Consider the following 27,373-nt stretch of genomic DNA (forward strand, 5'->3'; position numbering starts at 1 on the left):
CATAGGAGAGACCCCAAAGACCTTTGCAGAGACTGGGCCCCAGTCCTATCTATCTCTGACGCTGCCTGAGAGGAGCACCAAAGGCTCTGGGCCTGGTGTCTCAAAGAGCTGCTTGCTGGTGGTGTAGCCCAGCAACTCACAAAGAGCTGTTAACACGGGGTGTCTCTGACACCGCCTCTGCGGGACCAGCAGTGACCAGCACTAGCACTGACCAGTGCTGTCCAATACTCCAGGTGGCTGGTGGTGACCATCACTGATGCTATCTGGGAGAGGTAGCTGCTACTTGTGGCTACAGTGAGCTCTTTGTTTCCCCTGTTTGTAAAATAAACCTTGTGGTTGTTGTTCCTGGAGCTCAAGGTCACTTGCAGTTGTGTGCGTGAATGAGAATCCACAGGCAGTGACCTGTCCTCTTATCGGGCACTGTCCTTGGCCAGGCTTCAGCTCAATAGGCCCTATTGTGTGGGTGTTGTATTGCTACAGCCCTTGGTTTTGGCCTTTGGGGCTTTTGGATGGCTCTCTGGTCTCAGAGCCTGGGCAGGCAGGTGGCCGCCCCATCCTCCCTTCCACCTCCTGCCTTGTTGCCTTTTGTAGCCATCTCTGCCCCTGTTTCTTTCCACCCCAACTTTAATCTTGGGGAGGAGTTGTTGGGTGGCAGCTCAGGTTTCAGGGACCACAAGCTACAGGATAACTGTGCTCTTTATATCTAAACCAGACTTTTGAGCAACCAAATCCATTTATTTTTTCCCTTCCCACACACCAACGACTTAGCTTTCACCCCACCGAGGTGCCCATGTCTGTTCTTGCCTCACAGCTGACTGATGAGCAGTATCAAGAGTGCAGGGTGGACCCTCCTGCCCGATGCTACCACCATTCCGTGGGTGCCTGGGGTACTGTAGCCCAGCCAAGCACCCTGGAGGACCGAGTGGGGATGTGCCCAAGACTCTGCGTGACAGTGAAGGCCATGGAGTGCTTTTGTTCCCTGAGGCCACTGCCAGGTCATGAGCTGATCTAGCCTGGGTAACTGATTAGAGGGGTCTTGGGCTGCCTGTTCCAGGTGCCCCTTCAGCTTATGCTCCTCCCCCCATATGAGTCAAGAGCTGTTCCCAGGCCCACAACTCAGTCATCAGAAAGGAAACCAGTCACCTTTGGCAGCAGTAAATGGGGGGGAGGGGACCGCCGTTTCTTCAATGTGGACTAGGAAATAAGGTTTTCTGGGTTTTGTTTTGTTTTAAGTAGAACTCTGAATTATAGAGACTGCTTAATTTGCTTGGAGTAGACAGAGTGAAAACTATTCCTGTTCTTGAAGGTTCATGTGTGAAGAATGTCTAACTGAAACATGGGAATCATTGTGGATAGTAAAATTTTATCTGGTTAGTGATCGCTGTCTTTGTAAGAATGTTAATATCAAGTTCTAGATCTGCCTAAGTTTTTGAAACTTGAGGAGGTGGGGACAGGTTAGTCGGTATATCTTATATCAGTTTGTAATGTTTTCCCAAATCCCTTTTTAAGTGGGGAAGAAGCACTATATTTGTTTCTTATTCCAACTGCAACAAATTACCGCAGATTTATTATTATTATTTGAAAGATTTATTTATCTGTGCATACAGTACAGAACAGGGGTACAGACCAGAGGTGCAGGGGTGGTGAGAGGATTCACCAGAGACAGAGTGGGGAGCAGAACAGGCCGACTGACGAAGTACACTGCTGAGGGGAGCAGCGGGCAGGTCAGGAGAGGTCTGCCGCGCCAAGTGGTCACCTCTGGGGCAGGCGGGAATCGAACTCATGCGGAAGTGGCTTAAGCTTCTTAGTGCTGTGCTTTAACCCGCTGCGCCACCAGGGAGAGCCAATTACCACAGATTTTTAGCCTAAAACAACATATTACTTATGGCTCTGCGGGTTGGAAATTCAAAATGAGCCTGTGCTGCTCCTGGAGGCGCCCAGGGAGAATCTGTCTGCTTGCCTGCACCAGCTGCCAGAGGCTGCCACGTTCTTTGGCTTAGCCCTGCAACACTTCAGCCTCTGCTGGTCCTCACATCCGCCTTCTGCCCTATTCTTTCCCTTTCTCCTATAGGAACCCTTGTGATTTGTCAGGCCCACCCAAATAATCCAGGATAGCTTCTCACTCTCAGCATCTTTAACTAATCCCATCAGCAAAGTAAGGTAGCATGTTCACAGGGATTGGGACGTGGACATCTTTGGGAAGCCAACCTGGCTCCCACAGTCCATACTGAGCAGAGAATGTTGTAGCTTTGGAATACTCGACCTGGGGTCCTCACCTGCTTCCTCCACTGCTGGATGGATAAGGGGTGGCTGTGTCATCCCAAGATCATTCTTTTCCTCTCCTGTAAAACATGCATTGCAAAGTTGGCCCTTGAACGACGGGAGTAGGTAGCACCTAGCCCCATGCAGTAGAAAATCCTTTAAATCCTTTACAGGTATCCTTGGTACCCCCATGGGGTTGGTTTTAGAACACACCTCCCATTCCTACATCTACAGATGCTCAAATCCCTTTGAGGTGGCCCTCAGTATTTCCTGTTCTGCATTACAAATTAGCCACATGAAACCCAAAGTTGGTTGACACTGAATGCAGAGCCTACATACAGGAAAAAGTCCTCATGTAAGTAGTCCCAGGCATCCAAACTCGTGTCATTCAAGGGCCCACTATATATGCAAAGCACATGGTTGTGAGAACTGAGTAGGTGCCCTGCCACTGGCACGGAGTAGGTACATGTGCTCTTTGGCAACCATCTAGCCCAATAACCCTGTAGGTAACAGAAACTCCAGAAATCTTGGGTTCCTCTCCCCATCTTTTGTCCTTGCCTGTTAAAGAAGAGACTTTATGAGGCCTGCAGTGTTGTTCTTGCCCATCCGTGCCATAGCCACCATGGGGTTTGGTCATTAGAGAGCTTTGTCATTTAAAGGAAGGAAAGACATCCTCAAAGATACCAGTTCTGCACAAGCATTTCTTGATATTCATTGGGGGAAAAACAGCTAAGAGAATAGTCGAGAAAGTGAGTGAGCTGACAGACCATGTCCAGGAGTCCAGTTGTACTTTGGGTAGAATCTTCTACCCAGCACCGATCATGCAACCTGGGTGAGTGACTCCCCCTACTGGGCCTCAAGGTTCCTTGTCTGTCTGATTCCCATGTTGGGTAGATCATTTTTAAGATTTTAGGCTCTTGTGCAGTTAAAACATTTTTTTTTTAAGATTTATTCATATAGAACTGATGTACAGGCCCAGAGATGCGGAGGGTGAGAGGATTCACCAGAGACAGAGTGGGGAGCAGAACAGGCAGATCAACGAAGTACACTGCTGAGGGGAGCAGTGGGCGGGTCAGGAGAGGTCTGCTGCTCCCTGTGGATCACCTTCCAGGCAGGCAGAATCGAACTCTTGCGGAAGTGACTTTAGCTTCTCAGTGCTGTGCTATAACCCGCTGAGCCACCAGGGAGGGCCCACAATTAGAACATTTTTATTGATAAAGTAACACTTTTTAAAATGAGATCATGTTTGTAGCAACTTGACCTAAGTGTAGGAGATAGTTTCTTACTAAGAACTAGCATCCTATGAAAACTACATTTTAATCTTTTTTATTACATATCAGAGTGCAAGGGCAAACCAGTGATAGAGAATTATACTTCAAAGGGAAGAAAGATGATTTTGGCACGCAATATTTTTTATGAGGCAGATTGGCACCTGATATCATGAGAGACCATCGTAGGTTACACAGGCTTGAAAGAAGATGCAGAGAAAGCTACAGGGAAGGAACCAACTCCCCAGTTCATGCAGAGGCACAACCTGGTGCCCAGACAAATGGAGGTCCAACCATCACGCTTGCAGAATCACATGGCTGGCCTTACCCTGGACCTACCTACTGGCTCCAGATCGCTAGAAGCTCTCCAGATGGTTTCAATGTAGTCCTCTGGTGAGGACCCATCCATCTATACCAGTGGCTTTGTGGGAATAAGCAGTTCCAGAGAAAGGACCATTTACTCCTCTGAGCATTGTTGCTTAGACTTTTTAGGACTTGCAAAAGCAATTATCTTTACAGTAACCCCTTTGCTAGACTGGCCCCCTCGGATTTAGATCCCCCCTCCTATTTGGGAGTGACCAACTGCTGATGGGCTCTTTCTCCTGGCCCACGGGACCCCAGTAGACTCACTCTCCTTGCTTCCGGGACATCACGGCAGTCCGCCCTCTCAGCCTCCTTTGCTGTTCCCATCTCTGAGCACTGCCATCCTCAGACCTCTTCACTTGGTCCCAGTGATCAGGTTTATGCCCCGATTCACCCTCTGCCCACAGCTCCTGACTCCAGCGTATGGCCACTGTCAGACAGATGTCTCTTAGGCATCTCAAACCTCAACTGGCTGTTTCTCCTTGGACTTGCTCCTCTGCCAACCAACTCTTCTGGAGTCGTGCGTTTGCTTTCTCTCACAGCCCTCATCCGAGCTGTCAGAAAATCCTGTTGGCTCCATCCACAGCAGCTCTGGGATGTCCGCTCTTCCACCCACCTCCCTGCTGCACTGGACCCCACCTGCTGCTCTGCCACTCTCTGCTGGGTGCCTCTGGGGCCGCAGTTGGGCATTCTCTCTCCACACCTGTGTGGCTCACCTGCCCCGTATTGAAGCAGTGAGCCATGCTCTGGATTCATTTGAGATTCTGATAAAGTACATATGACCTGAGCGCCTGGAGCATGATAACAGCTTTATTTTTGTAATTATATGATAATATGTGTATAGAAAATATCTGCAAGGAACTGTACCAAAACATTAATAATGGTCCCTTCAGTGTGGCTAAATTATAGGAGATTTTGTTTCTTTTTTTATTTTCTACAGTAAGCTGATATTATTCAGAATACCACAATAAGCATGTGTTCCAACAGTACAATGCAGTTCTAAAAATAAGGATGTCTTATGCAGAGAAAGAAATTAGTTACTTTTAGAGAAAAGTAATGGTTTGAAGCCAGAAAATGGATATTTTATGAGGAAAATTAGATGTTGCAGTGTTGTTCCTGTTCACCAAGCTGTCAGACCACTTTTCCCCATTATGTCCTGATTAGATTGAAGAATGTGATTTTTCATTTTTACTCGATGGGTCACATACTAAACAAGGCTGAATGAACCTGAATCTTTTTTTTTTTAAGTGTACAATTTTTAGCATTGAAGCCCCTTTTGCACAACTAGTCACTTCTACTGGTAGAGATAATAGATGTTGAGAGGCAGGCAGTAGGAATTCAACATTGCTTGTTTCACCCAGAAAAAGGGCTTCAAACTTTAGGCTTTATTTTAGCTGTTATTTTTAGCTTCTTCTATCTGCTTTTATTCCCCTAGAGTATTTCTAGGTATCTAAAAATAAGAAATGATGAAAAACTGTATACTAATGAGGAGAAAAATGTGGGAAATTACTAAAATTTTGTTAACATCTATTGAGACGTATGAACATAGTTAGCTTTGGATTTAGATTGTCCTGCTAATTATAACAAAATAGGAATGTACATACACTGTACTTGAAGGTTACTGCAGCTATAAAGCTTCTCAGTTGTAAAGCTGCACCTAACATTGTAAGTGTTAACGGGGCTTGTCTTTTTTTATCTCCCTTAGTCCAGAACGATGTCCGGGGAACTTCCATTAAATATTAACATCAGGGAACCTCGATGGGATCAAAGCACTTTTGTTGGAAGAGCCAATCACTTCTTCACTGTCACCGATCCCAGGAATATCCTGTTAACCAATGAACAACTAGAGAACGCGAGGAAAATTGTGCATGATTACAGGTAACATGAATGATTATGCTTTTTGGCTCCATATATTAATAAATTGTTACATTAACTGATTACCTTTAAACCTTAACTCAGTGATCTTGTCACTCGTTTTTGTAATGGAATCCTTTTTTTTTTTAAGATTTGTATTTATATATACATACAGAACTGGGGTACAGACCAGAGGTACAGGCCAGTGAGAGGATTCACCAAAGAGAGTAGGGAGCAGAACAGGCAGATCGACGAAGTACACTGCTGAGTGGAGCAGAGGGCGGGCCAGGAGAGGTCTGCCGCTCCATATGGGTCACGTCCGGGGCAGGGATTGAACTCATGCCGAAGTCGCTTTAGTTTCTTAGTGCTGTGCTTTAACCTGCTGCACCACCAGGAAGGGCCCATAATAGAATTCTTCCTACAAAACAAAAAAAGAGTAGGAAGTGGGAAGGCATTGTATCACTGAACACAGATACCCAGCGTCATGGAAACTGGATATAAGATAGGCCTGCCTCCAAGTCATAGATACCAGCCTGTGAGAGCCCCTTTTTCCATCATCCTGACTCCTAGGTTCCAAAACAACCATCTTCTCCATCCACAGCCACTCCCAAGTACCTTTCTGTCTGGGATAGGTTGTTTGCTTCTGAGATAAAGCACCAATGAATTCACCATCGGCTGGCGCTCAGGTGGGAAGGATACCAGTGGCAGTGCTTGTAGGTTTGATGCACGCCATCCATTCCCAGAGCCAGGCAGGAGAAGGAAAGAGGCCTCTCAGGCAGCCGTTGCAGCTTTCTCCACAAAAGACCATCTCAGAGCTGTTTTACACTTTGTGTGGCCACAGGTGTTTCTCTCGGGTCTTCTTAGTTGTTTGCTTTTTGATCGATCCTTCAAAAGTGCAGGAGCCATTCATCTGTTTTCGCTAGCAGTTGGTTGATCCCTGCCCCAGTGGACAGTCAGGCAGCAGCTGAGAAACCAATGAAAGGAAGTTTTGTACCTAAACATGGCCAGAGCAGTGCATGAGAGTCAGGGATTTGGCTGTCACGCAGTCATTTGAGGAAGAACAGAGAGATCTGTAACCTGGTTGCCAAACACTGAAATCTGTCACCTGGTAGACCCCCTGCTGACCTGACCAGGTGCACACCAGGGAGCACTCACACCACAATCATTACAGAGCCTGTGAGAAAGCGTTGGGGTACACGGGAGTGAGCATCTGTGGAAATTTGGGAGAGTAAATGTGCTGAGAATCTGAACAAAGACTGTTAAATGAGGAGAGGCTAAGATGAACAATAGCTAGTCCAGTTGAAAATAACATAAAGAGGGGCCCTCCCTGGTGCACAGCGGGATAAAGCACAGCACTGAGAAGCTAAACCCACTTTCGCATGAGTTCGATCCCCGCCTGCCCCGGAGGAGATCCACATGACGTGGCAGACCTCTCCTGACCTGCCCGCTGCTCCCCTCAGCAGTGTACTTCGTTGATCTGCCTGTTCTGCTCCCCACTCTGTCTCTGGTGAATCCTCTCACCCTCCGCATCTCTGGCCTGTACCCCAGTTCCATATGAATAAATAAATAAATCTTTAAAAAAAAAAATGGGCAGGTGAAAGTGTGAAAACTCTATAAGGTAACAGAAATCACTGACAGCAAAAGGTAGAGTGAAGGTAACTGCAAATAAAATAGCTCAGGGCAAATAGGTTAGAAAATCTACATATTGATGAGTTAACATTGGCACAGAGTTTTCACAGTTAAAAAGTTTATTAAGTAGAAATGTAAACAGAACCTGACTAAACACAATAATAGAAAATTCCAGCCTTTGGTATGATCAAATCACATCAGATATGTTTAATGCTTTAGCAGGACAGAAAGAGAAGCCAAAAGTAAAATTACAAAATAAAAACAATGAGAAGATGAATTGGGAAATGTTTGGAATTGTGTAGAAAAAACTTCTGGCTTTATGTGTATGTATTATTAAGTAATAAGGGTTGATGACACATAGACTGAAAACTCAGCTTAGGAAATTCAGTAACAACACAAAATAATAAAAAGGAAAGAAATCTTGCATCACACGTAGCGTGTGCAGTACTACCCAGCAGTCCACAGTCATTCATTTAGCCCTCACAAAAGCCCTTGAAGGTGGATTCTATTGTTGTTCCCATTTTTCAGGTGAAATATCTAAGGCATAAAGCTTTATCTTTATTTTTTATTTCCTGGTGGAGTGCCATTGTTTTACATCCTTATTAATATTTGACACTGTAGGATTTGTCCCCAGGCATGGTCACCATAACTCTTGCTCAATGGAAGCGCCGCCCCCCCACCCCTAGGTCTCCACCTTAGTCCACTCTGCTCCCCACCTAAAGGCATGACAGTTTCATCTGTTAGGAGTCCTGCAGCTAGTGAGAGGGGAGCCAGGATTGGAAGCAGAAAGCTTGGCTCCAGAGTTCATGCCATCAACCTCTGCACATGCCACTGTTTTAGGAAAGCAGGGAGACACTGACATATTTTAAAAATAAAAAATTCATAGAATTTAAACATTTTAATTAAAAAATAATAGAATTAAAAAATAAATGTTAAACCTGATTCTTTGGTAAACAGAGTGAAAGCTAATCCTCTGGCATGTCTAATCAATAGTAAATAAATAAATAAAACTCAAAAAAGTTGACAAGCAGAATAATAAAGTTACCTGAGAGAGATAAAGGAGTTGAAAAGTACAGCCTATTGTTTAGTTTTTTGCTAAAAGGTTTGGAAATCTTAGTGAAAGGCATCACTCAACCCAAAAGAAGGAAAGGAAAGAAAAAGAAGAGAAGATGACCCAAAGGAAAGCAAATGGTTTAAAAAAAAGTAACTTTCCCATAAAAATCCACAAGGCCTGGCCCTCCCTGGTGGCGCTGCAGGTTAAAGCACTGCACTGAGAATCTAAAGCCGCTTCCTCATGAGTTTGATTCCCGCCTGCCTCGGAGGTGACCATCTGGCGTGGCAGACCTCTCCTGACCCACCCGCTGCTCCCCTCAGCAGTGTACTTTGTCGATCTGCCTGTTCTGCTCCCCACTCTGTCTCTGGTGAAGCCTCTCACCGCCCCTGAGCCTCTGGCCTGCACCCCAGTTCTGTATTCACAAATAAATAAATCTTTAAAAAAAAAAAATCCACAAGGCCTGTTAGCTTCACATTTGAGAGAAATTACTTCCTCACACGAAGAAATCATGCCAATTGTATCACAAAGTCTCCCAGAGAAGAGAAAATCAGGGGTACTCCGTTCATTTAGGAGGTTAAAATACCCTGATAACAAAACCAGACAAAAGAATTAGAAATAAGAAACATATAACCCAATATCCCTCATAAACACAGATCTTTGAAAAACTTAAGTAGAATTCGGTGAGGGTTCATAGCAAAATGCAAGATCGTTGTAACATTTGGAAATCACTATCTGTAGGCTAAAACAAAAGCTTATGTGATTGTCTCAGTAGGTGCAGAGAAAGCAGGCAGAATCAAGCACCCATTCATGATAAAAATCTCAACAGATGGGCCCTCCCTGGTGGCACAGCGGGTTAAAACACTGCACTAAGAAGCTTAAGCGCTTCCGCAAGAGTTCGATCCCCGCCTGCCCCGGAGGTGATCACATGGCGAGGTAGACCTCTCCTGCCCCGCTCGCTGCTCCCCTCAGCAGTGTACTTCGTTGACCTGCCTGCTGTGCTCCCCACTCTGTCTATGGTGAAGCCTCTCGCCGCCTCTGAGCCTCTGGCCTGTACCCCAGTTCTGTCTGCACAAATAAATAAATCTTAAAAAAAAAAAAATTCAACAGACTAGGAATATAAAGGGTAAAGATACATCGTAAAATCCTTCAGTTAACACCAAACTATTTCCCCCTTGTGAGGAAGAAAGGCAAGGATTTCAGTGTTTTGCTGGAGCTTCTAACTAGTATGGTAAGAAATAAGTAAATGGAGATAGGAAATGACATTCTCAGAAAACATGATTATCCGTAGAAAAAGAACCTACCATCATGTCATGGTCACAGGATATATGGGCAATATACAAATATCAACCTTTTCTACATAAGGTTGATAATGCCATTTTTACTAGAAAAAATATTAAACACTTAGAGATCACTTTAATCAAATATGTAAAATAGTGATAGTTCCTATATATTAGCAATAGGCAGACAGTATTTCTTTACTTTCATGAGAATGAAAAAAATCGTAAAATATCTGGGAATATACTTCTCCAAAAGTGTGCAGCCAATGAGATCATTAAAACAAGTCTTTGGGGAGGAACAGTGGGTTAAGCTGACAAAAAAGTCATAATATTGTTCAGCTGTTACTTCTCTGCAAAGTAATGTAACCAGTCAAAACAACTATGGTCACCTTTAAAACTGACAAAATATTTCTAAGAATTTTCTGGAAGAGTAAAATTATGCATGTATTGTTTGGCCTTTTGATAAGAAACAAGTGTAAAATCATGATATAACTCAAGGCATTTTTGAAAAAGAAGAAGAGTGGAGTGAGGGCTCAATTGCTCAATTGAAGAGTGATGTGGGCCGTGGAATGAAGACAGCAGCCCTGGTCTAGAAGATGTAGATAGTGGGAACACACTAGCAAGTCCAGAAATCAAGCCTCACGTTCCCAAAATCTCAATGACTGGTATTGGAATGGCAGACCAGCCAATCATAAAATAAAGTTAAACAGGTTTCATATTTGTGCATCTTAGGATAGATTCCCAAGTAGATTAAACAAAATAAATCAGACAGAGAAAGACATACCAAATGATCGCACTCATATGTGGAATGTAAAAAAAGCAAAGGGATAAAACCAAACCGCAACATATCCTGAAATCTGCTTGCAGAACTAAAACTGCTAGGGGATAGTAGAGGGTGGGGATCCCAGGGAAGGGGGCTCAGTTGACTATGGTAGAGAACTGTGGGTCCCTTGGTGGTATGCATGGTGTACAAGAATTCATCAAAGAGGTGTGGTTAGACCCTAAAACACATTTAGTGTTGTAAACCAATATTACCTCAATAAAATATTTTTTGTAAAAATATTTTTACATCATTTTGTACATTTTTTTATCTCAATTGTAATCCCTGCGGGTTTCCCATCACCGAGTCACCTGTGTGCCATCACCATAGTCCCGTGCACTTCTCTCCCCCTCCCCATTTTTGATCCCATTCCCCACTCCACCCCCCCAAAATGTCTCTGGTATATGGCTGTTCATTTCAATAAAGTATTTTTAACAAAAACTTGAGCAACAAAAAGCTGATAGATGAATATTTGTACAATCTTGAAATGAGTTGAACCCTTCATTTGTTCCACCTATTATACATAAAAAAAGAACATTCTCAGGATAGCAGATAATACAGTTCTCCACAGTGTACAAAATATAGAGAGAAAAATAGGAAGGACGTACAGTTTTAATAATTTAATTTTCATCTCAGCAAGTGTGTTCATCTCTTTTTAAATCAACTTGAATGCAGAACTTTTATTTATGAGATTATTTACTTCATCCTTTATAAATGGCAAAGATTGGAAACAATTAAAATGCCCATTTGTGGGTGGTTTTTACAGAGTTGATAATCACAGTGGAATATGATACAGCTTGGAAAGGATGATGTATTCATTTTCTAAGGCTGCTATAACAAATTACCATTAACTCGGTCACTTAAAGAAATTGAGCCTCTCAATTCTGGAGCCTGGAAACTTGGGCAGGGTAGCATTCCCTCAGTGCCTTAGTGGTTTTCGGGACTTGGGGGGCGGGTGGTGGGAATACGGTCCTTCCTGCCTCTTCTGTGCGCTGCCTCAGTCATCACATGACCACATCTCTGTGTGGCTGTCTTACAAGGACACCAGTCCTTGGGTACAGGGCCATCCTAACCCAGCAGGCCCTCATCTGAACTAAGAACAGCTGCAGACCTGTTTCCACAAAAATTTGCATTCTAAGGCTCCTGGTAGACATGAGTTTTAGGATCCACTGTCAACCTAGTGTCGATGATCTAGAAGGATAGCTAAAGGTGCAGAGAAAAGTTTACAAAAAAGTCTTCAGTAAAAAAAGATGTCTATAAAGCATCAAGTGCGGTGTTGTTGCCTTTAAATATCATTGATAGAAATCCTTGAAGAGATTGAAAGTGTGCTCACCAAAACGTTACCATGGTGATGAGTAATTATGCTAATAAATATCTGTATTTTCAGCTTTCTTGCATTGAATACGTGTTTTTTGATACAGAGTAAAAGCAATGAGCCTTTCTACCCAAGGTTTTCAAACTACAAGGTTTTCAAACTACTCTTAATTGCCATAGTTTTTGTCTCATTGGTTAGAAATATTCTAGAGTTTGTAAAGTTCAAAATCTATCTTTCAATGTCTTTTTAAACAAAGAATATTTCAAAGTTGAATACTTCCCTATTATGCAAGATAAGTTTTTATTTCTCTAAATTAGAGATATTTTAAGATATGTTGGTTGAAATGTTCATGGGTTTATTGATTGTGTTATGGGTTATTAAAGTGTCATTCCATTGGGGGCAGTTCTTTTAGGTAAGGGCAAACTTAAAATCCCTCTTGCTATATGTCTCTGGAACACCAGTAAAATACTTGAAATGAATAATTGCTGTGTTCTTTGTTGTTGTTTTCCTAGACAAGGAATTGTTCCTCCAGGCCTTACAGAAAATGAACTATGGAGAGCAAAATACATCTACGATTCAGCTTTTCATCCCGACACTGGTGAAAAGATGATTTTGATAGGAAGGATGTCAGCTCAGGTTCCAATGAACATGACCATCACGGGTTGTATGATGACATTTTATAGGTAAGTTATGGAAATGTAACATGAGTTCATTTTATATTATAGCAACTAAAAGTGCATGTTGGTATGTATATGGTCTTACTGAAATAAATATCACTTCTTGTTGAGGTTCATTTATGTAAGTATTTCAGCTCAATGAGAGACTGTTGTACTTTTTCCCTCTGCTATATGGTGTTCTCTGTGTTGTTCAAAAAGAAGCAGAACTCTTAGATTCAAAAGAAAATCTTAGATTCAAAAGAAAAATGGGCTTAAGAAAGAAAATAAGTCTCTAAGTAAATTTGCTTTTTAATCCATTCACATGATACAGATGCAAGCCTAGAGAATAGGCTAGACGTAGGAGCAGTATAGCTGTAACAGGTGTGGGTATAGGAGTAGGTGTGCAGGTGAGTGTACAAGTGGTATAGACCAGGTGTAGGTAGGTGTAGGTGTAGACAGTGTCATAGACACAGGCTTGGCGCTTGCACATGCAGACAAGAGGGACCAGGACCTACAAGTGTTTCCCCCCACAAGAGAAGGGACCTGACATTTACTGAGTGCCTACTCTATCCTAGGCTCTCCATAAATTGAAGCTAAAATTTAAGTGAGGTACCATCCTCGCTGTAACCCTCTGAGCTTGTTCCCACACCCAACAGTTGAGGAGGCTGGGAATCAGACAGGAGGGAAGCCTGCCCGGCCTGACCCTACAGGCCCTCAGCCTGCACCCCAGTGTGGTCTTTGCCCGCCCTGGTGCATCTTGCCCCGGCAGCAAGGGCACAGGCAATGGCCGACCCCTAACGGCTCGCTCTGTTTCAGGACCACCCCGGCAGTGCTGTTCTGGCAGTGGGTTAACCAGTCCTTCAATGCCGTGGTCAACTACACCAACCGCAGCGGAGACGCCCCCCTCACTGTCAAGTAAGTCACCACGGGAGGGGCCTCTCTGTTCCCGGGGTTTGCTCGACTCTGCAACATGCTTTAAAGTGTAAATTAAAGAGTGCATTTGCAGAAATGTAGTGTGTAGAATTGACTTCCCAGTCATGCTCCTTTTCCGTTTATCAAGATCTACCATGTTGGTAGTGGCGCTAGTGGGAAGATGTATCTCCACCCCCTGGACTCATGTCCCCTGCTCAGTACACAGCAGGTGGCTGGGCCATGGATAAATGACAGGCGCACCCCAGTTTCCCCTGCAAGTAGGCGCAGATACCAGTGTCCACAGCAAAGGCTGCAGAATCCAGGGGACATCAGTGGCTTTTATGTCCAATATGGGTTTTTTTTTTGACTTTTATTTTTTTATGGAGTTAGTATCGGTTTACATCACTGCTTCCATTATAGAGGTGCATGATCCCCTTTTTGGGCGTTGTTGCCAGAATGCAGCCACCACCAAGGAACCACAGTTCACCCCCAGAGCCCCTTGTTCTCTGTGCTCCCCTCTCTTTGATCCTTGTCCCCCCACCCTCCAGTTTCTCCCATTCCCTGGTCAGCTTTCGAGGGTTGGATTTTTAGTTTGGCTTTATCTGTTCTTGTGTTTTGTTTTGCTGTGTCCCGCATATAAGTGTCACCATTCGATGTTTGTCATTCTCCTTCTGGCTGATTGTGCTTAATATTTTCCCTCCCGGCTCCATCCGAGTTGCCCATTTGTTTTTAAATCACGCAGCCAAAAAGAATATAAATAATCTTAAATTTTTTTCTCCTGTGGAAAAAAAAAAAAACACTGTAGGCTGTAGGCAGGTGACAGAGATTAATTAACAGAAACTTTAGCATCATGGACATAATTCTTCAAAGTGTTTTCTTTTTTTGGTTTTAAATTGCTTTTGACCGTCTGTCTTCTACCATCAGCTCTGGCACAAGGATATGAAAATTAGCAGGTGTTTATCACACCTTCACTTCATCCAATCCTTAAATTAAAAGTTTAAGCTAAGAGAGAATTGTGTGGGCCTCACTACGTTTTGGAGATGGGACTTTCCAAATTTTCATCCTGTAAGGTGTCATTTCAAGGGTGGCAGCGTGCTCGGAGTTGTCACTTGCAGTATGTGTATCAGTATTCTGAGGAACGTGTGCGTATGTTCCCTGCACATGTTTCTACCACATACCCCCTTGCCTGTCCTGGTTACCCAACACCCCACCCCTCCATACACACACTTGATGTGGCTGCTTATTTTGCATTGTAGGTGAAGGATCCCACTTTTCTATGGGCTAACTTGCTTTTTCTGAGGCTTTCGCTACTTGGAGAATAATATGAATATTTCATGGAATCTCCATTTTGAATCTCGTTCTTTTACGTTTCCCCTCATTGCTTCGGAATCTGTTGTCCCAGATTCCTGACAATTGCTCACAGGTTACGCACTACTCTTTTGATTTTTCAGTGGAGGTAGCATTGGTGTATAGTCCTCACATGCATTAAGGGAGCAGGTTCAGGTGCACGTCACCACAGCACACCCACAACCAGAGCACCATGTCTCGTTACCCTGCACCTTGTCCCCTTGCTTCTTCCCCATCCTCACCACTGTTCTTTCTTTCCAGCGAATTGGGGACAGCGTATGTTTCTGCCACAACAGGTGCTGTAACAACAGCTCTAGGACTCAATGCATTAGCCAAGGTACTCAGACCTTTTTTCTATAATAAAGTTTCCTAATTTGTTCCTACCTGCCTGGCTCTGAGTCTCTCTATTATTGCCCAAAGTAGTTATCTGACTTTCTTCTTAGAGTTATTCTCTTCAGTGCATATTTTAATTATATCTTCCCAGAAGCTCAGGAGAAGGGGCATCCCAGGAACATGTACCCAGACCTAGTCTGTAGCTGACATGCAGATTAAGTGTTAAGTCCTCATCCACCGCACAGCCCATTGGAGCAGGTATCAGGCAGTGTGTCCCCTGCCCACACCTCTCTGGAGAAGGAGGCATCACAGCTGAACTCTCTAAACCTGGGACTCTAAAGCCCCTACCCCTACAATCACACTCGACTGTCAAAATATCTTAGATGTTGACATTCTAGGCCCCGGATGCCAATACTGGAAATGTAAATGCCACTTGGAAACAAGTTTTCAAAGTACTCACAGTGTGAGTTTTTTTTCTTAATTGAAGTAATGTTGTGTTATTATATAACTTCAAGTGTGCGTCATTGAGAACTACATTAAGGTCACCCCTGAAAGTCAGTTCTGTCCTTCCCCATACCACTGTCCCTTTTGGCCCAATTTATACACCTTCTTTTCCCTTCCAGTAACCGCTAGTTGGTCTGATCATCCCAAACCTTTTGTTTTTTAATCTAGGTATTACATATGAGTGAAATCTTGGGATATTTTGTCTTTCTCCATCTATTTCACTCAGCTGAATCAACTCCAGGCCCATCTGTGTTGTTCCATCCTGTTTCATAGTTGCATAATATTCCACTGTGTGTGTGTGTGTCCCACACAGTGAGCACTGAGTTATATGCAAATAGGACTCTGCCTATTTTTAGCAGTTTTCAAGAAGAAGTATTTCCATTCAGTAGTCCAGAAAAAGTACAGTAATGCTTTTGAAATTATCTTTTTTCACAGCGTATCTCCCCACTCATAGGACGTTTTGTTCCTTTTGCTGCTGTAGCTGCTGCTAATTGCATTAATATTCCATTAATGCGGCAAAGGTAAGATGAATAGGCACTCTTTGAAAGGACTTGTGCTGGACAGGAGAGTCTCTTCAAATAATTAGTCAAAACTTTTAAAGTTTATTTTAATATCTACAGATGAAATTGTTTGAGATCTGGGAATTGTTCAAAATGATCTAGAGTTGAGGCTAAAGGTGAGTTCATCGATGAAGCAAGTTTAGCCATGAGTTGCTGATAACTAAGTAGAGTGGGATTAGAATACTCTTTCTACTTCTACATAATAAAAAAATGTCAAAATAAATCTCAATCTTTCATTTAGTGTGCCAGGGGTAGGGGACGAAGGTCTTGCAAAAAAAGGATTTTTTTTAAAGATTTATTTATTTTTGCACCCAGAACTGGGGTACAGGCCAGAGGTGCAAGGGGTGGTGAGAGACAGAATGAGGAGCAGAGGCAGACTGATGAAGTACACTGCTGAGGGAAGCAGCGGGCAAGACAGGAGAAGTCTGCTGTACCATGTAGGTCACCTTCCTGGTTGGGGATTGAATTCAGCTTTGTAGTGTTGTGCTTTAACCCATTGTACCGCCAGGGAAGGCCCCTCATTTTGGGTTTTAAGTAATGTTAATCTGGCCCTCCCTGGTAGCACAGCGGGTTAGGACACAACACTGCAAGCTGGCCACAGCTGCATCAGTGCAATTTCCATCCCATTTCCAGAGGTGCCCACATGGCGCAGGAGACCTCTCCTAACTCTCCCACTGCTCCCCTCAGCAGTGTACTTTGTCAGTTTGCCTGTTCTACTCCACACTCTGTCTCTGCTGGATCTTCTGCACCTCTGGCCTATCCCCTAGTTCTGTATGCATAAATAAATAAATCTTTAAAAAAAAAAGTAATGTATATATATTTGGAAGTAGTTTTTAGAACTGGAAAAAATTAAAGTTAGAGAAAGAATGAGGAAGAGCATTTTGAAATGGATAACAAAACACAGGGAAAGGAAAAGAGCTATCATCACAGTATTAGTAACTTGTAGATAAGTCCTTTTGTGTAGTCAGCATCCCCGTAAGGCTGCATATTATTATATTTTTTCACCTGGAAAGTTTCTCGACATTACACATGAGCCTAGAAAATGAGCCCTGTCTATAAGTTACCATTTCACACTGGGAGTCACATTGTTACTAAAACTGCTGCACTTTTTTTTTTTTTAACTAAGTTTACTAGTTTTATTTTCCCTTTGAATCTATCACGCATGAATTGTACTTGTTCGCCGTTTTAAAAATAGACTTGTCTGTGCCAATGAGCGTGTTTAGATGGAGTGGGGACTTGACCTTTCAATGGGGCGCTATATGCAGCCACTTCATGAAGCTGCTGTGACTATCTTTGCTTTTCTGAATATCTCACTCTGCAGGGAACTCAAAGTGGGCATTCCTGTCACAGATGAAAATGGCAACCGCCTGGGCGAGTCAGCCAATGCTGCCCAACAGGCCATCACTCAAGTGGTGGTCTCCAGGATCCTCATGGCCGCCCCAGGCATGGGTTAGTAGACTTTTATCTTCCATTAATGTATACCAGGAACATAGATTGAGCAAGTGTGTATGCATTCAATAATTAAAAAAAACATCCGTCCTCATGATGGAACTCACTTGCTAGTGAGGCTGGTGGGGAATAAACACAATAAGCAGAAGACATATGAGATGGTAAGCAGGAGTAAAGAGGAAAAGGAGACTGGAGATGGGGTGTTGCAGTGGAAGTGGGCAGAAGACCAGGGAAGAGGATTGGACAGAGGTGAGGTAGTGAGCCAGGTGGATGTCAGGGGTCAGCGTTCTAGACAAAGCAGTCAGTGGGAGAGTGGGGAGCATGTCTGGCATGTAGGCAGCATCTGAAGGCAGCAGAGGCAACTGGCATAGAGACTGGGAGTGGGAAGAGTCAAGTGGGTAGGACGAGGTCCCTGAGGGCAGGATGTGGGTGACCTGAGCCAGCCCTGGTTTTCAGTGTAAGGGCCAGGAAGCCAGGGAGACGGCACGGTCTGATGTAAGGTGTAAGGGCACCACTCTGGTGCTGTGCTGAGAATAGATAGAGGGAAGGAAAACAATGGATTGAGTATTACTGCAGCACCCCAAATGAGAGGTGAGGCAGGACCGATGGGGCAGTGATAGTGGAGGTGATGAGAATTTGGCAGCCAAAAAATTGATCTTTGTAAAGGTTGAAAAGAAGAAAATCCTTTCCAAAGATTTGTGTGTATCACTTGGAAGTGCCTTGAACACAGAGTAACTCAGGCTGGTTAGAGCAACTGTTATAAAAGGTGCCAGGCCACCTCAGCAGGGGATCAGGGGAGATGGGCTTGAGCCAGCTTGACTGAGTACATGGGATCTGCTCTGTGCTTACTTCCTCTGAGATGTTCTGCACCAAAGATCCCTAAGGCACTGACCTCTAGGGGCCTGGAATGGGCTTGGGTATAAGGAAACAGTAACCAGGGATGGGGGGGAGGGGTTGGTGGTGGGAGCCTCTGGGAGGCCCAGTTTCCTTTGCAGGAAGTGGAAATATATGTGTTTCGTTTCAACATCTGAACTAGAACAGAGTACAGACACCCCTGGGCTGTTTGCTCAACTCTCAGAGGAAGCAACTGCTGTCAAGTTTTCCCACTGATCTCTTTCTTCTCTTTAAATTCCTTTTGTCACTCTGATGCTCGTCAACAAATGAATAGGAACAGCCAACAAATGCTGAAAAAAAAAATGCATGCGTGAAGGAAAACTTTGAGGCACCTGATATTTGCACCCCAGCTAATTAGGGCTGTCTGATATTTGCACCCCAGCTAATTTCACCATCAGCAGTCAGCACTAGGAGACTAACCTCAAGGGGGCAGTGGAACCCCCACCCCCAGCTTGCCTTCAGGGTTCAGGTTTTCTGATTTGCTGACATCGAGGACACATCTGTAGGTGGTGATCTGGGTTTGCTTTCCATTATGTCCTTGGTTTGGATTTGGATATGTTTGGCTCCTCTTTGGAGTTCAGCCAACCCAATCCGTTCACAGAGGTTTGGTAATTTCCAGCATCACCCAGTCTTTGGAGAAGAGACCCTGTCTGTCCACCTCCATGAAATCTACACGGCGTTGTCCACAAGGGAAGCAGCTGAGCTGACAGTTTAGTTTGATGAAAGACTGCTGCTACCAGAATCTGGATGTGTGACCACCCCTGTACATCATGGCCACTTTGGTACACTGAGAAAACAGGCTGGTAGAAGTGAAGCAACTTCCCAGGGTCACCCAGCTGGTGAGGGGGGTCTCCTGACCCACAGGCCAGACACCTGGATGAGCCTTGTTTGTTAGCATAAGAAGGACCCAGGGGGATTTTTAGTGGTGACCTTCATATAGTCCACGCAGCTGTTGATTCTTACTGATGTACTCTGGAAACTTACATCATTATTAAGCAATGTTACTTCAATTTAAAAGAAAAAAATATAAAACATCTCTTCAAGAGCATCACATTATTTTTCAAAGACCTAGAGAATGGGAACTATAGATTTTCTTCAAAATACTAAAATATTTTTAGAAATTATGCAAATGGTTGCTCTCTGCCAGTGTAAAAATAGACTGAAAGTGATATGAGCCTTTTGTTACAATGTTGGGGACGGGAGTGGGTCAAAAATAAATATTAAATAAAGATTTAAGTGCACTGTCTTAACTTCCAGCCATCCCTCCATTTATCATGAATGCTTTGGAAAAGAAAGCCTTTTTAAAGGTAAGCCCACACTTTAATGTGCAGTATATTGAACACAGACAAGGATATTGTTCTGTAAGTGTGTATGTAATATGATAAGACAACTTTGCTACCATAGACAAATGTGTAACAGTAACATGCTGTACAGTTGGATTGACAGGTAAATAAATTTACAGGTTGTATGTCAAGTTATTAGACAACATTATTACTCATTGTTGCATGTGAAATTAATCTGAAGGGAAAAAAGAAAGGATTTAAAACTGGCAAGTTCCAGCTCTATTTACCACTGACTCAATCCTGCAAATCCTTTTCAGAATTCAAACCATAACAGAATTTTTCCTACATAGTAAAGATTTTGAAGGCACTTGGGCATTTATGTAAGTAAAAAGATGTTTCTGGGAACACGTGATGATGTCTAATCTCAGATACTTACAAAAGATTGTGCCCACTTCTGAGGGGTTCTGATCCCTTACACACTTACCTTAGTCACTGATTAATGCCTTGTTTTGTGATAACATAGAGACTGTGTGAATGTGGGCTGATATGTTGACAAGTTTCTCTATATTCTATCAAAAATGAAAAAATAATGTGAAATAGTAGCTTTATGAAACACTGACTTTTGCTTGCAAGGTATTTTTCTTTGGTGAGCATATCTAAAAATTCATTAATATAAAACTGCCATTTGTCGAGGTCTGCAAATATTACGGAAAGTAACTATAATCCGGAACTCTCAGTGCACTTGAGGCATTCTTTCTACATTGCTTCTTATAGCATCATGACTTAATGCCATAGTATTTTAGTTTCATCTGAGTTCTCCAGTTCTCACAACATCTGGGGTACCATGGCATAGGGTAACTCATTTTTCCCAGACTGTTTGGAAAGTGTCACCATTAGATCTTCCAGAAGTGGGTCAGGTTCCTTGCTGGAGAAGCAGAGGTGCTGTGGCAAAAACCACAGCTCTCTCAGATAAATTGTTTTGGGTCTCAGAAGTGAATATGTGCTTTGCTGGGACAAGGTAAAGCTTTGAGATAAAGGGGCATAGCTCACAGACCCAACATGCCCTGAGCAGTTCCCACTCTATCTCTGGCGAATCCTCTCACAACACCCCCCACCCCCAGTTCAGGCCTGTACCCCAGTTCTTATAAGCGTAAATAAATAAATCTGTTATAAAAAGGCCTGCATTTCAACCTACTTTCATGATGAAAGGTTAGGTTGGTGGGGGAAGCATGTCATGAAGCTGGCACAACATTCTTGAAGCTGAGTCAGCCCTTTGGACCCCTGGAGTCTTGGTGTTGTTGGGAAAGTGGCCACAGTGACCCTCACAGCTCAGTGACCAACACTAGATGGCAGACACCGAAGGGTAGATGTGGGACCTTCTTTTTTTTTTTTATAATATAAGTTTATTTTTACATCATTTTGTACTTTTTTTTTCATCTCAATTGTAATCCCCGTGGGTTTCCCATCACCGAGTCACCATGTGCCATCACCATAGTCCCGTGCACTCCACCCCCACCCCCCATTTTTGATCCCATTCCCCACTCCACCCCCACAAAATGTCTCTGGTATATGGCTGTTCGTTATTATTTTCTCGCCTGGTCAATATACTCCTGCTATGAGTGAAACCATCCGGTATTTTTCTTTCTCTTTCTGGCTTATCTCACTAAGCATGATCTTTTCCAGCTCCATCCAAGTTGCTGCAAAAGACATGTGTTTCTCTTTTTTGGTTGCTGAGTAATATTCCATTGTATATAGGTGATGTGGGCCCTTCTTGTCGGGATGTGTAGATGAGGCTGTGGACTCTGGCATTTCCTTACACACAGGGGCCAGCACACGGCAGAAGCGTGCACTCAGCAGTGCCACATCCGCCTAGATGTTCGCAGTCATGAATGAGTGGATGTTTGTTAAATCCTCCTTCAGTGAAATGCCTCCCTTGTCTTAGTCTGTGCTTTTTACCATACCCTTTAAATAAGATAGAGGTGTATCACCTGGCTGGCCGTCCTGGAACAGGCCTCTCTCCTCCCCACCAAGAAGCCAGAAGGAGCCACTGGGGCAGGACTGGTGGTCAGAGTAGCTCGAGGGTCCTGCAAAGTCCCTCACAGGCTCCAGGGGTCTGGTTGAGGCTGTCCCACTTTCTCCACACCTTTCTCCACCTTGGTAGAGATGTTTCTTGGGAGAAGGTACAGACTGAGTGCCAGAGCTACTCACACACATGCCCCTGCCAGGTGCCTGGCAGCTGTGAACATCAGTACCACGCTTTGCTCCTGTGGAGAAGCCCCAGGATGCCATCGGTGTCATGGCCATTGTTAAAGCATAAGCAGAGGCCATTTGTATTACTTCCTCTGTAGCCCCTCCTCACAGCGCCCCACACTTCAGAGAGACAGGCCTGTCTGCGCCCCGTCAGCAAAAGCTCCAGACATTTTAGGCACTGGGTTGTGTGGCTCAGTCTCTCTTGACAGTCCCCATAGCTCCAGCAGCCATCCAGGCCTGTCCCTGGGACATGACCAGACACCGCTGCAGATGTGAAAGGAATTGGCCATTCTTGATTTGCTGATTAGTATCTTTTGTTGATCTTTGTGAACGGTCAGCTTGGACAGCATTTGCTGTGGTTCCTCGCTTACCCTGTGTCTTTTCTTGTCCCACATGGAGTGCTGGCCAGACACAGGTGATTCACAGATACTTGTACAATAAATCAAAAAACTCAATGCCTAAAATCTGGCCCTTCAGCAAGTAGCTGAAGGAGAGTTCCTGCAATATCTAAAGTCATTCTTATACTTTCATTGTGAATAAAATCGATTCAGTTTGGGTCAAATATAGTCCCTCATTCCTTCAGTTTTAGTTCTTTCATCTTCCTTTTGATAAAGATGGCCTGCTCTGTCTACCCAGTTGACTTAGGGTCATCTGCTGAGTGGGAAAGTAACTTGGCGTGTATTCTCAGCCCTTACCAGCATGTCTGTTTTATGGAACTGTCATATAAGGTGCTAGGGTCATAGAAACAGGGCTTGAACCCAGCTCTCAACGAACATGTGGGGCTATGGGGTTAGGGGTTTGGGGGTACAAAGTCTCAGGAGATGGTGCCAGAACCCCATGAATACAGTGCAGGGTGTATAGAGGAGGTGTCTCCTCCAATTCAAGGGTGGACAGACATTTGAGGAGACCGGCCATGGGCAGATGCTCAACAGAAGCTCAGAGGAAGAGAGCATAGCTCGCTAGGAGATGGCGGTGTTCATTTTGCCTGGGATATGGGCCTTGTATCATAATTGGCTGTACCACCTCTCAAAACCAACTTCCAATGGTTTATAGATTCTAAATGTGAAGATCTAGATTTGTAAAGCTTCTAGGAAAAAATGTAACAGATCATCTTTGAGATAGTCTATTAGGCCATTTAGAGTTAGATAGAGTTTGTTTTGCCATAGCACCAGAAGCACTGTCCATCAAAGAAAAATTGATAATTGATAAATTGGGGCTTGATCAGCATGTCAAAACTCAGCTGTTTGAAGACTGTAAGGAGGATGAAAAAATAAGAAGCAGACTAGGAGAAAATGTATGCAAAGCATGAATCTGATAAAGGACAGGAAGTGATTCCAAAATTATAAAAGAACCCTCAATGCTCCTTTGAGAAACCCCCCCCAAAAGAAAATGGACAGGTTTGAGCAGACATTCCATGTAGTACATACAAAGAGCAAATAAGCATGTTTAAAGATGCTTAGTATCTTTAGTCACTAAAGAAAGTAGAATTAAAAACTATATGCTACATTTAAACACCCTTTACAATGGCTAAATTAAAAGACCACTGGGGAGGATGCAGAAGACCTGGAAGTCTCATCCCTTGCTGGTGGGAATGTAAAACTGTACCTTTGGAAAATAGTTTGGCAGCTTCTTTAAATATTAAACAGACACTTACCATCTGCTCCAGCCATTTCACTCCTAGGTGTTCAGTAGAAGAAAAGGAAACATGTTATCCACAAAAGACTGATGTTATTAACAGCTTTATTTGTAGTAGCTAAAAACTGGAAACAACCCAAAAGCTCATCTGCAGGAAAATGGATTATCATATTGTGCTATATCCGTGCAGTGGGGTTTCTTACTGAGCAATAAAAAGTAGTGAACTGTTGAGACACATAAAAATCTGAATGGATCTGAAAATAATTACACAAAAGAATAATGAGTGTAACATCCTAGGAAATCTAAATGAATATACAGTGACAGAAAGAAGATCAGAGGTGGCCAGGGAAAGGGATGCAGACTGGTGGAGTGCTCCAGGATGTGGGGTCAAGGGCAGTGTGAGGGGTGTGGATCAGCTCATCATATTGATTATGAGGCTGGTTCCATAGCTGATGGATGGTATGTCAAAACCTGCACAGTCATGCATCACATAATGGTGTTTTCATCCCTAGTGGACCACATTTGTGACAGAGATAATAGCAGGCGGACATCAGCCCCGGTGTGTAGGAGGCTAGATCAGTAGAGGTGCAATTTATCGTCTACGTCATACGCATGACGATGAAATCACCCAACAACACATTTCTCAGAATGCATCCGTTAGTGAAGCATGACTCTGTTGTACAGAATTAAATGTGTGTAGTTTATCGTGTGTCAGAAAACTACTGGAAGACTTATTAGGGAGGAGAATTACAGTTAGCGTACATCCTGAGCCTTTTATCTTCTTGAATATGTATCTTTTAAACTTCAGAGTATTGTCTTTAAATCATTTAACCTTTCACTTATCCTCTGCGTGATTCTGTGCTGGATACATGTTCCTTCCCCAAGGATGTAATGCAAGTGTTTAGGGAAAGACCAAGCATCGTTACTTGCTGATTTAGTGTCGGACTAAGTTCCATTTAAGAAGCAGAGACGAATTAGGCAGAATGGCAAGAATGGGAGTCGGGAGAAGGATGACATACAGGCTGAGTTTCACAGGAGAAGTCAGAGCTCCCCAGGGTCCTTGCCATTGTCCCCCCTTTCCAGCACCTTCACCTCCCCCCAGCCCTATCCCCCAAGGACCAGTCAGCCTTCCGTCTGTACCCGCCCCTCGGTGAGGCCCCACAGCTGTTCCCTGGGATGCAGCTAGCCCACTTTGCTGCACACCAGAGTCCAGGAATAGGAGGCTGCTCCTCCAGGTTCAGGATCACCCTTCTGCAAGAGCTCGTCTCACCAGCTCAGGGTCACCCCAAGGGAGGCGCTCAGGCAGGGCCTGTCCTGTCCTCATTGGAGTCCATCCTCAGATGAGCCAATTGCCCAGGACACAGCACATCCTGACCTTGCCTTGGTGGGGGAGGGGGAGGCAAAGGGGCCCTCTGATCCGCAGCCCATCAGGGTTGGGGGCAAGGGGTCCCCTGAGCTCTGTGCATCTGTCTCTTGATGATATTTCTCTCTTCCTCCCTAGTCCACGCCTCTGTTCTCACCTTAGCCTTTTCTCCAGTGGAGTCTTCTCAGGGACCTGGGTATGCCTCTCGCACAAGCCGCCGTGGTTGGGATGATAAATCTTTTAACCACTTGCGTTGACCTAACTCTGTTGGCTGATTTCATTACAGCTAATTCACACTTGGTTGCGGCCATTTCTCAGCCTTATTTATATAACCATGTGTTTTAGCTCTCTCTACTATGCATGTTGGCACCACTCCTTTTTTCAAATTGAAAATCTAACAGCACTGATTCTCCACAAGGCCAACCAACCTATTCATTCCCATTAAAAGAAAAAAAAATGACATGCGAAATGTTTTATGCCAGCAGTAGTTCTGACCACATTGATAGTAACTAAAATCAAGAAAGGAAAATGTAAGGGCTTTTCTGCTGTGTTCCAAGCATTGTGCTGGGCACTTGATGGATGTTCTCTAGCCTGTCTTCACTTACACACTTATTTAGGAAGCTGTGACTATCTTCATTCTGCTGAGCTGTCTCCCGGCCAGAAGATAAGTTATAGTCAAGCGTTAGCAGCTCGCCCACCCCCATTTGCAGCCAGCATCACTCAGATTCATGTGCAAGGAAGAAAATTAGAAGGCATTTGATCTTCCACAAGATTATTGATAGACTTAGGGTCACAGAAAGGCAAGGACTAACACGCTTGTTGCCGTGTACCCCCAAATTCCACTAATCATGTTCCCAATGGATCTTATAATGTGAGGAGAGCCCTGCAAAAGAAACTGCTGCTGAAAGTCTGGATAAACAGTATTCAAAATAATTTATTTCTCAAAACAGAGGTTCCCATGGATGAGTGCACCTATTCAAGTTGGACTTGTTGGCTTCTGGTGAGTAGAATTACTTTTATACCAAATTTTAAAAAATAATTATGCAGCATTATGAAAGGGTGACAGGATGAGAGAATGTGGGACACAAATTATGAAAAATGAGAACATTCCAGAACATCTGGAACTCATGCCCCAATGAATAGATGGAAGTAACGCTTTAGAGACAAGTACAACTTTGGGGACAATTTGTGTTATTATTTTTTAAACTGTTATCTCTTTGATTAAAAAAATTAATTTGGCAACCGTTGGTGGTGAAATTATCCAAACAGGACCTATTTTTGTGAGGCAATGTAATGCTTTGAGGAAAGAAACGGGTTGATTTAAAAGTAAAATGGAAAAATGAATCTGAAAATCAACCATTTCAATAATTCTCTAACTTGTCCTTTTTCTTAAAGCTTGGTGTTTGCTACACCTCTCTGCTGTGCTCTGTTTCCTCAGAAAAGGTATGTATCTGTGATTCTCGGAGATGACTATAAGTAGTAACCCACAAAGCCTGTTGAAGATGCAGGAGCTGAAATTCCATTTCCCCAGCCAGAAGTGGAGACTCAAAAAAGATAAATGAAACCATGGTCTCCACAGGGGAGAGATGGAGACAGAAACCAAACCCGTGTCTGTCTAATTTCAAAACTTTCTTACCAGCATTTTTTTTCTCTCGCTCTCCCATTTCTCAAAATGCTATGTGCTTTGTGTAAGAGTCAGGTTTCTCTGGCACAAATTTGCTTTCAGAAAAATCGTGCTGCGGTGCTTTGCCCTCCAGCCCTGTGGCCAGTGTGTCCAGAATGCAGAGGTATCAGATTCCCAGTTCTGCCCCAGGGACAGCCATCAAGCAGGAGCTGGTGGTTGCTGTGTATTTGCTGCTTTTTTTTTTTTTCTTTGCAAGCCTTGTGCATGTGATCCAGCCCAAGTGCGCTGCTTTTGATGTAAGAACGAGACTGACAGGCATTAAATCGCCACCCTTTAGATACAAGGCTTCAGCCGCCTCCTGATGGAACACCAAACAGAGCATCGTTGCTGTGCTCTCTTTCAAGTATTTCCAGGCTCCCCACATGGCAAGGCCCACATGTTCATGGGCCATGGATGTCTCTGGTGGCCTCTGCTCTCATGTTAGGCTTGGGACAGTATGCCTTCTGTTGTGGGGCCACTTTGTCAGGTCCCTCCACCCAACAGAGGACTCAGCTTCTATCAGCTCTTCATGTGTGTCTCTGACCCTGTGCTGTTAAATAGGGAATTAAATCTCAAGGCCAGGGGGCCATTTATCACTTGTAGATAAAAGCCCAGCCCCCAGGAGAGGAAAGGCAGTGGCCTCAAAACCTGCCCTCAGAGCCCATTGTGGATGGACTTCCTC

The 27,373-nt window shown here is 43.8% G+C and overlaps 1 protein-coding gene across 2 annotated transcripts in view; it reads left to right on the forward strand.

The window, feature by feature from the left end:
- The window catches only part of SFXN1 (sideroflexin 1), a 44,157-nt gene that overhangs the window by 12,327 nt on the left and 4,457 nt on the right, over window positions 1-27,373 (forward strand). For both annotated transcript variants that reach the window (XM_004679238.2, XM_012722554.1), the window contains exons 2-10: window positions 5,599-5,771; window positions 12,355-12,525; window positions 13,315-13,413; window positions 15,019-15,094; window positions 16,030-16,115; window positions 17,476-17,603; window positions 19,755-19,804; window positions 25,979-26,028; window positions 26,424-26,471. In XM_004679238.2, coding sequence (XP_004679295.1) covers window positions 5,608-5,771; window positions 12,355-12,525; window positions 13,315-13,413; window positions 15,019-15,094; window positions 16,030-16,115; window positions 17,476-17,603; window positions 19,755-19,804; window positions 25,979-26,028; window positions 26,424-26,471 — 872 coding nt within the window. In that variant the 5' untranslated portion in view covers window positions 5,599-5,607. The remainder of the gene's footprint in view (window positions 1-5,598; window positions 5,772-12,354; window positions 12,526-13,314; window positions 13,414-15,018; window positions 15,095-16,029; window positions 16,116-17,475; window positions 17,604-19,754; window positions 19,805-25,978; window positions 26,029-26,423; window positions 26,472-27,373) is intronic.

Source organism: Condylura cristata, unplaced genomic scaffold, assembly GCF_000260355.1.
Source record: "Condylura cristata isolate star-nosed mole 26May11 unplaced genomic scaffold, ConCri1.0 scaffold00008, whole genome shotgun sequence".
Classification (NCBI taxonomy): domain Eukaryota; kingdom Metazoa; phylum Chordata; class Mammalia; order Eulipotyphla; family Talpidae; genus Condylura; species Condylura cristata.